Source organism: Boleophthalmus pectinirostris, unplaced genomic scaffold, assembly GCF_026225935.1.
Source record: "Boleophthalmus pectinirostris isolate CB_2022bp ecotype Guang Dong unplaced genomic scaffold, ASM2622593v1 HiC_scaffold_6, whole genome shotgun sequence".
Taxonomy (NCBI): Eukaryota; Metazoa; Chordata; class Actinopteri; order Gobiiformes; family Gobiidae; genus Boleophthalmus; species Boleophthalmus pectinirostris.
Genome location: NW_026571447.1, coordinates 26,995,249 through 27,006,534, shown reverse-complemented (window position 1 = coordinate 27,006,534; position 11,286 = coordinate 26,995,249). Strand labels below are relative to the sequence as shown.

At 37.0% G+C, this 11,286-nt stretch overlaps 1 protein-coding gene across 1 annotated transcript; it reads left to right on the top strand.

Annotated features, from left to right (window-relative positions):
* The first annotated feature begins 37 nt into the window (after positions 1–37).
* Positions 38–11,255, top strand: erp44 (endoplasmic reticulum protein 44). The gene is made up of 11 exons (XM_020937389.2): positions 38–197; positions 1,588–1,660; positions 2,004–2,043; positions 2,250–2,365; positions 3,878–4,062; positions 4,144–4,259; positions 4,540–4,714; positions 5,446–5,557; positions 5,863–6,004; positions 7,860–7,962; positions 8,735–11,255. The coding sequence occupies exons 1-11, from the start codon at positions 138–140 to the stop codon at positions 8,840–8,842; spliced, it is 1,230 nt and encodes a 409-aa protein (XP_020793048.2). The 5' UTR covers positions 38–137; the 3' UTR covers positions 8,843–11,255.
* Positions 11,256–11,286: the final 31 nt, after the last annotated feature.

Below are 11,286 nucleotides of genomic sequence, written 5' to 3'. Positions count from 1 at the left end.
ATTTGAGGAAGTAGGGGTGTGACTTCCGTGGTCACCGTGAGAATTGCTCGCCGACAGTTTCCTGCAGCAGAGAGAAGAGCGGCGACGACACTAGAGAGGCAAAAACTCATCAACATCACTAAATTTCACCGCGTACAATGAAACTGCAATCAAAATCTCTCTCTCTAGATGTCCGCTTCATTTCGGTCATATTGCTGGTACGTTTAATGCTTAGAAAATGGTGTTTGATTTGGTTAGAGCAGGCTAGCTTTACCTCGGCTACAAGCTAATCGATTTGAATATTCAGGTGTGACTGTTCTTTAAATGTGTTATGGTTTGCAATGGGCTATTAAAATCACAGAAACTACTGAGATCTAGCATCAGATATTGAAATCGGACCATTACAGTACGATCTAGCAACGCATTTTCGTCGTTTTGGGACGTCTAGCTGCAATGTCAACTTACAAGGGAAACATTGAATAACCATGCACAAAAGTGATGGCAAAGCTTTTGTTATGCTTTTGTGATTTGTATGACCAAGGCTTTCACAAAAAAAAGTTTTGAATAATAGATATTTCTTGTGCACTTGATTACAACACTACCTAAACGTGTAAAAGCTGTCGTGGTGATGCATAAGTGCTTAATCTATTGAATCATATATTGTAATTCATTAGATTTCATTGTATTAAATGTTATTTAAACAAACCTATTGATAAATTTGGACATTTTTCTTTGCTTCTGGGTGATGCTCAATGGTTGGTGAATTCCTCTGTTGTGGCTCATTCTGATTGGCTAAAAACCCGGAACTCGGCACAGCAGCAAAGCGCAGCTGCTTTGGTCATTTCAGTTCTGAAGTAAAAACTTTTCATTTCATTGTCATGAAAAATCCTTAATTTTTCCATAACTTGCTGAAGTCAAATCATACAATTTTCCAGTTATCAATTCACTGTAATGGTAACATGATCATTATTTACTGGTTAAAGTGTTTGCCATTGGTTAAATACCAGACATATTTTTTAGAGGTGGAGATTTATAGTTTGTTCTGTAATCCACACTTTGTGATTGGGTTTGTTGTCAAACAGCCAAAAGTAACTCTTTAAGATTCTGCTGTAGTCTGTGCACGTACAAACATCCTGGTCTGGAAGGATGTTGAGTCATAATATTGTACCTAGCTCTACTTTAGTCTGTTGTAGTTTCATTTTAAATATAATACAACTATATCACTTTAGTTTATTAGGATTCCCCTTAGCTGAACTCTCTTCAGGGGCCCTGTCTTATCAATGGAATAGGCAAAGAAACAAACCAACCACAATATCTATGGCTATTTAGTGAAAATTATTTCACAAAACCACTTACACTACAATACAATAAAGTCTTGTTTACTGAGATGACCTCAAGAGTGTACCATTTTACCATAGTTTATGGCATAATTTCCCATCATCAAGGTGATCAGTTTTTGTGGGTTTGTCTGTACACCAACATATGAATGTGAATGAAAGAATATAATTTAGTGGGATACATAGGCCAAACAACCTCTCGTCTGTCCTTCTCGTCGCTTTCTTTGATTTATGTTTCAGTTTTCTTGATATTTTTTTTCATGATTCATAGGTAATGGGCCTCTCTACTCCTGGTCAGGCAGAAATTACCAGTCTGGACTCAGGCAATATCGATGATGTCCTAAGTAAGACTCTTTTTATTCACTACTGTTTCATAACATTTATGCGTAGTTTAGTATTTCCTTGCTTCTAAATGTCTTTCATCACAGTACAGATGTAAAGATAAAATAGATAAGCAGTTTCCTAACGGCTGAAAGTGGTTACTAAATTGCTGCATAACCACTTTTGAATGCACGTCCTATTTTTTAAATTGTTTGGCTACAGTTAATAGCAGCCCAATGTCCCTGTTCTTAAAAGTATGGTATGAATATTTGTTTCTTACATTTATTTTAATTAACTAAATTATTACTGCCAGAGGGTAAATGCATCTCGCTGTTGTATATGTATTGACTCTGTGTTTCATTGCAGATAATGCTGGGGTGGCATTAGTGAATTTTTATGCAGACTGGTAAGTGTGGCTAAGAGCCATTAGGCCCATTTTTATTGTTAGTTTAATGATTTCGTTGAATGTGAGGATTTTCAATGACATTATTACTGTAACTTTACTTTACTGGATTTAGAATTATGTTGTTTTGTTGCTTGCATATATTGGTCCATCTCTAATTTGCATAAAAAATGCAAATGAGAGATTACTAACCTTTACCATTTTTACAGGTGTAGGTTTAGTCAAATGCTTCATCCGGTATTTGAGGAGGCGTCAAACATTGTGCGAGAGGAGTTTCCTGACACTAAACAAGTGGTTTTCGCACGTGTCGACTGTGACCAGCATTGTGAGTAAAACTGTGTAGTTTTGTTATTTTTCTAAAGATAAACTGTATTATATAAATTTTATCTTCATATTTCATCTGCATTGTAGTAAGTACAGACACAGTTAATTTCTGTTCATCTGGAAAATGCATCAGAATTTCCGATAAACATAGGTAAAAGCTTATGGCATAAAATTATTACGTGACCTGTGACAATCTGCTTATCTGGAACATTATATTGTGGTTCAGTTCTTTTCTGTTTAATGCAGCCCTCTTCCCATAATTTTTATTTCTTCCCTTGGCCAGGCTCTATTATGCTATCAAGTGAGTGAGTTAGTTATAGTTATTTATCTTGATTATGCATGCATATTTTGACTTTCTGTTATTGTGGCTTGCAACCACAGAATTTCCCCATTAGTGGACAAATAAAGGTTATCTCATCATATACTAATGCTACTAATTTTAAGAATTCTGATAAAAGTTGTGGCCAAGGTTCCAAAAAAGATCATAAGACTTTTCACCATATCAATTACCCCTAGTTATTAACACTACTTTGTTATCTTGACTTTTAAACATACTCCCCTTGCTCTATATGGCCCAAAGGCGACATATCCTCCCTCCGCACACTGGGGCCTATTGGAGCATGTATATGTACACATAGATGACCAGCACAGCAAAGCGCAGACGCATAAACCGGCCGCCTCCGCCTTTTGAGATAAAGCAAATTAAAGGGAATTATTGATGACCTGCAAAGTGTTTGAAGACTAATGACAAAACTGCTGCTTCCTGTGAAGACTGGGGGCTCAGAGACTCCCCGCGGAGAGATTGACACCTGCCACAGTGGCACAAACGCGCTGGTGCACTGTGCGTACACAATATTTTACTCTTGGTGGGGGGTGCCTTTTAATGTAGGAGATCAGAGCCTGGAGCTGACTGAAGCTTCTGTCTTCAGTCCTGGGTTTAACCAGCGTTTGTGTCGCTGCTCCTCTTTTTCACCCACCCCATGTGTTTCCCTCTGCCCCGCCAGACCACCTCTTCATCAATTGATTAGTTTGTCTTTGCTTAAATAAACCTCAGGCTTTGCTCCTCCTGTGCATTTGGAGGTAGATACAGCATCTTAACAACTGTACATTGCCTGTCAAAATACATTAGGATATGCTATAAGAATACTGTATATTACTAATAAGGCTGTGCAATTATTCGCTTTTTTGTTGTTTACCTGTAAAAAAATATTAAAAAGTTTAATCTAAAGTCACGATTTATAGGTTTTTGCTATATTACCTAGCACTCGTCACAGTCAATCAAAAAAGTATTAAATGATGGAATAAAAAGACAGCAGCAAATGTAGAATTGAAATAAAAGTTTGCAATTATTAACGCTGCATTGAAATTGCATTATCTCACCTTTAATCTATCTAATGTAATGTTTTCCTAAAATATATAAATATCTTGCCTTAATAGGGTCTTATGTATAAAATTGGCTGCAGTTGATAACTTTGAAAACTGTTCTGAAAGCTGAAACTGTGATATCTCTCAGCTGACATTGCCCAGCGGTACCGCATCACCAAATACCCCACTCTGAAGCTGTTCCGAAATGGGATGATGATGAAGAGGGAGTACAGGGGACAAAGATCTGTGACCGCCATCGCAGACTTCATCAAGACGCAGCAGGTCGACCCCATCAAAGAGGTCGTGACCCCCGCGGAGCTCACTAATGTGGATGTAAGTGGAGCGTTCAAAAGTACAAGCACTTGGGAAATAAGTTCATGTTTATGTTTTACTTGATTATATTTGTTCTATTAGAGGAGCAAGAGGACCATCATAGGATATTTTGAAAAGAAGGATTCTGATAACTACCGCACATTTGAAAAAGTGGCCAACATCCTACGAGATGACTGCACATTTCTGGCTGGGTTTGGGTGAGTACAATTATTAAAAGAAATTGAAAACTGTCCCAATATATTTTTCACTGAAGGCGTTTGTGTATGCTATGAACGATCATAATATATATTAATGCTAATTACTGGATATTTTTTCAATGTCAGAGCGATACTAATCCATCAATTTATAATGTCCTTTATAATTCCTACATATGGCCTTTTGTGGTGATTAGCAATTAACCTATTCTCATAAACACCCCTGACTGTTCAGTGTAAGTCCAAACTAAAAAACTTCTCTCTCTGTCTCGCTGCCCTGTAGCCCTGTGTCGGAGCACGAGCGCTTCAGTGGGGACAACATCATTTACAGACCCCCTGGAGAGGCCGCCCCGGACATGGTGTACCTGGGCGCCCTTACGAACTTCGACCTGGCCTACGCCTGGGCCCAGGACAAGTGTGTGCCTCTGGTCCGAGAGATCACCTTTGAAAACGGAGAGGTGTGTACTGGACAATTACAACTTCAATCAGTTAGAAAGAAAATGTAGTTGGTCGGGTTTAAGAGAGTGACTGTAATTTACATTTGAGCTACCTGCTTACATTACAGGGAGATGTAAATAAAATCCTCATGGAGAAAAGGAGGTGACAGACCCCACACCAAAAAGTTACATAGTGCACTAAACTGATGTTTTGACCATGTTTATGGGTATTTATTGGTTCAGTCCATGTGAAAAACTGACAAAAAATTTAGATATTTTCAGCATAACTGAATTACAGTAACATTTTTCACAATAGCTTCAAAAGTAGTGACTTAGTGAAGCACAAAGGCATGGTTGTTACCAGTCTTAAGCCACAGGAATAATAATATGGAAAATTTGTAGATCTAATGGCTGACAAATAAGTTTCTATTTGCATTCAAAACCCTGGCTTTTAAAACATGTATTGCACAGTTTTACATGTTAATAATAGTTTAATGAATGGTTTACATTTGTGAGTATATAAATTATTGCTTAAAATAATTATATCAATTATAATTTTTGTCCATAGTCGAGCAGCTCTAGGTGTGTCCTACTTTACACATGGCCAAATGCCAGAGTCATAATTTATTGCTGTTTGTAGTAAAATGATGAAATATAGATGTGCATACAGTACATACAGTATGCAGAGATGGAGCAGGCACCATCTGTCTCAAACTCTAGTGTCTAAGTTTGTGTTTTTATGCATTGACCAGGAGCTGACAGAAGAAGGCCTCCCGTTCCTCATCCTTTTCCATGTGAAAGAAGACACCGAAAGTTTAGAAAAGTTCCAGCATGAAGTAGCGCGACAGCTTATTAGTGAGAAAGGTAAGTGTCTCAATATATGCAAGATATTATACTTTATATTATCTCATTCTAAACTGCCAACAGTTAAAACTGAGGTGGAGCACAGCAAAGATGATCTATTTGGCTATTTTATGGTTAATAGATCTATAATTACTCCACATGAAATAAAAAAACTGGGACAAAGTTCATAAATAAGCTCAGGTGACTTTTCACTTTCGTTTCAAAATGTGGTTGTGGTATGTAATCACAAAGCCAAAGCTGACTGTGAAGGCAACATATTGAATAATAAAAATGCATTATTTCAGTTGTTTTGCTTCTCTCTTCAGGGTCTATAAACTTTTTACACGCGGACTGTGATAAGTTCCGTCATCCACTGCTGCACATTCAGAAAACTCCGGCTGACTGTCCAGTCATCGCCATTGACTCCTTTAGGCATATGTACGTCTTCCCCGAGTTTAAAGACGTCTCGTAAGTATCTTTTTATGCTTTTAAATGAAAATAATAATAGCCATGCATCAATTTTATTTTTACTATTATGTAGTTGAGCAAAATTTGTTTTGTACAAGTACAGGTATATTGTAAAAGTAGCTCTTAATGTCAAAATAAGACCACTCTGTAATATCTGCATTGAATTATAAATTGTATTTATTGTCTCCAAACAGGAAGTGCAATGTTTTAGCTTTAATATAACTCTTCATGGTATATATTTTGGATGTGTTAGGAAAATGAGTAATAACTTTAGATCGCACCAAACCATTTAAAAAGGACTTGCTCTGTTTTTCATATTTTAAGAAGGTAAAGATCCCAAGACAATAAACAGACAGATAAACACTGAACAAAAATACGCACTGGTTATAGTTGGTTTGTGGATAAGTTAGTTCGTCACTTTCATCCTTTGTCATTTTTCAAATTTTCCAGTGATGCAATTGAACCAGTATGAATATTCCAATAATTTAATCATTTGTAATTAGGAAATATTAAATACATGGCCACTGTTCTGCACTGTGGACTGAACACCAAAGAAATGTCAAAGCTCCTAAAATCTGTCCTGCACGAATGGGCCAGGACACCGGAGCTAATGTGACATGATTTGGCACGTGCAATAAGTGCTAAACTAATCCAGTCTAATCTAATTTAATCTTATTTATTCTGCCCCCCTCCACCGTCACCGCGGCGATCCCTGGCCCCCAATCACAGCCTGGCCCGAGGACTGACCACAACCTAATTACATCACATCAGTGCAGCTTGTGGCACACACAGTGATTACATTAGTGTATGTTTTAAATGTATGTGACACGGGATTCGACCGGGGACCAGCTCTTGTTTGGTGATATGACAACAGCACTAGGCCTGTCCTCATAATTACTATTTCGACTTCTGTAAATGAGAGAATGAACAATAATTTTTAGGGGTCGATATTTATTGCAAGTACTTTTTGTGGTACATTACATGGACTATAAACAAATGTTTGGGCTTTTGGTCGAGCTGACACTGTGTAGTCTTGGTCTCTGCTGTCTAGTGCTGGGTATTATTAAGAAGTTGCCGATACGATACATACCTTGATACATAGACACGATCCGATATGCTTTTCGATAGTGAACGTTCGATTCAATATGATTCGGTACGATATATTTCACATCGATTCAGTTCGGTTTAGTGAAAAACAAGGGCTGTGATACTAGAAGTCAACTAAGTCCACTAAGTTTGCGAAAGTTAACATGAAAACACCCATTTTACTCAAAACACTGAAAATGTCAACACAATGGTAGCTCTTACACAAATGAATTTAGTAAAATATACCTAAAAATACTCTTGGGGATATATAAATACAGCAGCTCACGATATCGATACTGTATCAGCACTTTAAACAATACAATGTTTTGATATTTTTGGTCACCCTACTGCTGTCTGATCCACTCTAATTATAATTGGTAAAACGTTGTGCACATCAATTAAGTAACGTCAAATCCTAAATTCAGATTTCTTTTGGTATGTCAGGAAAAGTGAAGCTGCTGTTGGTCTGATGGACAGTACATTGAGTATTTGTTGATTTTTGACAATGCCCATTTCAAAGCCCACAAAAATTTTGATTTAGGAACTTCTAATTAAGTAAAAAAGTTAATTATTTTTTAAATTGTGGGTTTGGAGAGGCTAAGTGCAACCTAATAATCTCCACAAACAGTGTAGCTTGTTTTAGTCGAGAGGGTGCACACTGCCTCTGCTCACACCAGTATTTGTCATTAGTGGAGTCGGACCAGATTTAAGGCATAAGCAGATCTGTCTTTGTAAATAATGTGTTGGAATTTGTGTTTTAATCTTGTAGCGTTCCCGGAAAACTGAGGCAATTCGTGCTGGACCTACACTCTGGAAAACTGCACCGAGAGTTTCACCACGGACCCGATCCCACGGAGAGCACGGCTGGACAGGTCAGACAGTGGACAGTGAAAAAGCAAATGAAAGTCATGTCTCAAATACATCTAACTGTGCATGTTATAGTTACAGTATGCACTTTTAAGTTTGTGTTTGTCATTAGAATCAGTGTTATTGTGTCTGTCAGTGAATAACATGCCAAGATTATGGAAAAAATCATTATCACGATTATTTTGGTCAATATTGAAATCCCAATTATTCAAACGATTATTTTTTAGTTACACGATTTACACTATTTACGCAAAACTTTCAGTCTTAAAAGTAATATAGGCTACAACTATGTACCTTAGAGCAGTTTTGTGATGTATAAAACATAAAATGAATAAAATATACTTTGAGCATGAAATAAGGCATAGAAAAACATAAATGTATCAAAAATAAACTATATATCCACCTGCTCTACAATCTCTATATTTAAAAAAAAAATAAATAAATATACTTATTTATACAAAAATATCCCAAAATAAACTTTATTAAGCTTTAATCGTTTCAACTTGATTATATGAGTTTGGAGATTGTTTGACACACAAATTAAATCACTATCAAAATTCGATTAATTGCACAGCCTTACTAAAATATAAACTGAGCATAATTCGTTAAAGGTGTTTTAATTATGAGATATAGAAATTTTGTGTTTCATTACTACTACTACACTTAGAACATTTTTGAGGACTTTTCACCATTCAAAACATATTAGTGTATTCTTTTATAATTCTAAAACCAATTGTTATGTAAATGTGTTTTTAAAACCTTTTCATTTGTCTCCAGGAGATTGTTGGAGAAGCGGCCAGCAGCCCTCCGAACAGCTCCTTCCAAAAGCTGGCCCCGAGTGAGAAGCGTTACACCATCCTCACACGGGACAGGGACGAGCTGTGAGGGACAGTCCTGCAGAGGTAGAGACCCAGTGCCATTGGACAGGAGGGGACAAGCCCACCGCACACAGCAACACCCAACAACCCTTAGCAAAGAACCAAGGAAAACGAGAGGAAAAAACAGGATTCAAGCAGGAAGATCTAGAGCCGTGCAAGTCCATGACACAGACGCATTGGAGTGACCTCTATTTTCATAACTTTGATGTACTATTTTTATTTGGGAACAAACGGAAAAGGGGATATGAAGAAACATGGGATGGGGTTGGGGCATTAGAGAAGCAGCGACAGTTTTTATTTTTATTTTTGGAGCTTGTAAATACGTTTGTGCAGCATAGGGTTTCTGTTTTTGGTCTAAATTAATTTCTTTTATTTTATTGCAGGCTTTTTCATGACTGGTTTTGTAGATTGAAACATGTCACTCCACTTTTACGGTTCAACCCCTGAGTACTGTTGCTACTGGAGACGCCAAATAGTCCCCCCACGCCTGTTGACTGCGTCTCTCTGTGGCCAAGTGCATTTTTATACAAGGCACAAGCAATGACATGATCACCTATGGAAGCTCCTTGATCACCTATGGAAGCTCCTTGACCACCTTGTGTGCACATAGTTCTGAAGTAGATATTTTATAATGCAGAGGAGGCCGGGCTCTTTCTTTGTCTGGTACTTGATTTAAAGGTGCACTATGAAACTTTGCTGGTGGAATGGTTCGCCACTTGCTTATCTTCAGGAATGTTACAGAGTGTGGCATAAAACATTTTTCTGTTAATCAATTAGAAGTGTTTTTATTGCTAAAATATCAAGAAAAACATACATTCTTACTGTAGGTGGGTGTCACCTCTCCACAGATCTTAATGGTTAAAAATTGAATCGAATGGATCTAAATTAATGCCATACTTTGAGGTATTGAGGACAAAGCAAACATCTCCATGAAGCAGGTTGCCGCCCCTCCACTAGAAATGTTCCGTAGTGCACCTTTAAGTGTGCCTGTAAAAAGTACTCCTGACCGATCATTTAGAGTGAATCTTTTGTTACTCATTTACAAATGTACATATTGTATTTGATGTAAGCCAGTATTTGGCTATAAGTCTGTTTGGTAGTGCCCACATAGTGTCTTAAGCAGACTCACTTTTGCATCAGTGATTTCAAGGCCTGTCACGATAGAAACATTTATAGTGCAATATCTTACAGAAAATGTACAACTATAACACAGAAAACCACTTTGCACTGAAACAATATTCCTAAAGCAGGTTAATTCCAATAAAATCTTTTCTAAATGTACTGTACTGTAAATTAAACTCAAGCTGCAATTAATACAAAGCACAATAAACCACTGTCATTATGTTTTCAAATGATGATATTCTCCAAAAAATGAGTGTAAAAGGTACATAAGATACATAATGAGACCAAAATATTGTTCACCCCTCATTTTCTTTAAGTATAAATTGATAAGAGATATTGTGACAGGCCAGGTGATTACAAAATGTAGTATAAATAGATTTGTTTAAACTACGGGTACATTTTTTGTACTCATATTGTAAACCAGATTACTTTTGATCTATAGATCTGTTCACTCGTTGTATGAGTGGAAAACATTAGTACCATATATTTATTTTCTACCTGTCACTTTGTAAATACTGACCTCTCTAGACACTTAACGCAAAGGTGAGTTCACATGGACACTCAGTCAGGTTCTGTACTTTTTACAAGCACACTTTTGTTCATTTTGCCATTGAGCTGGGATCAGGGGAATTACATTAAAGGTGTTTTATGTAAATATGTTGATGGAGGGTACACTTTGTCTCCATTGAGATCTTACTGCTTTGCCAAAATGTTCCACAGTTTATCCATCTTACATTTCTGCAATAACAAAATATACATTCTGACAGAGCGAGGACCACTGTTTCACAGATCTGGCCTGTAACCTGTCCAGCTGTTGTCACCTGCTTAACTACAGGGCAATACAAGTTGAATGCTATATGGTGGAACATTTAGGCAGAGCACTAAGATCTCCATGGAGACAAGCAGGTGGCAGACCGTCCATCAGAAAAGTTACATAGTGCACCTTTAGACTGTTTTAACTGTGTAGATGGAATGGCTGTTGTTTCACTGTTAACTTGCTGTTGTCATTAAGGAGGAATGCATAACCACAATTTACCAAAATAATCATTTGGAAATATTTTGCCATAGTTTCTTTACATGTCTTTGTACAATCTGGATTTCTGGTACATAATTTAAATCATGTGAATAACATCAAGGATTGCAGCCGATTGCAAAGTTGTTCAGATTTTTGTATAGTGACACAACAGCAAAAACAAGTGAGCAACAGAAGGGTGGAGAGTGAGTGATGCCATTTCTAATTCATTCATCTCAAAGGGGAAGAAGAAAAATGGAAAACTAAATTAAAACATTTTACAGTATGTTTGTTGTCTGGATGCATCATTTACACAC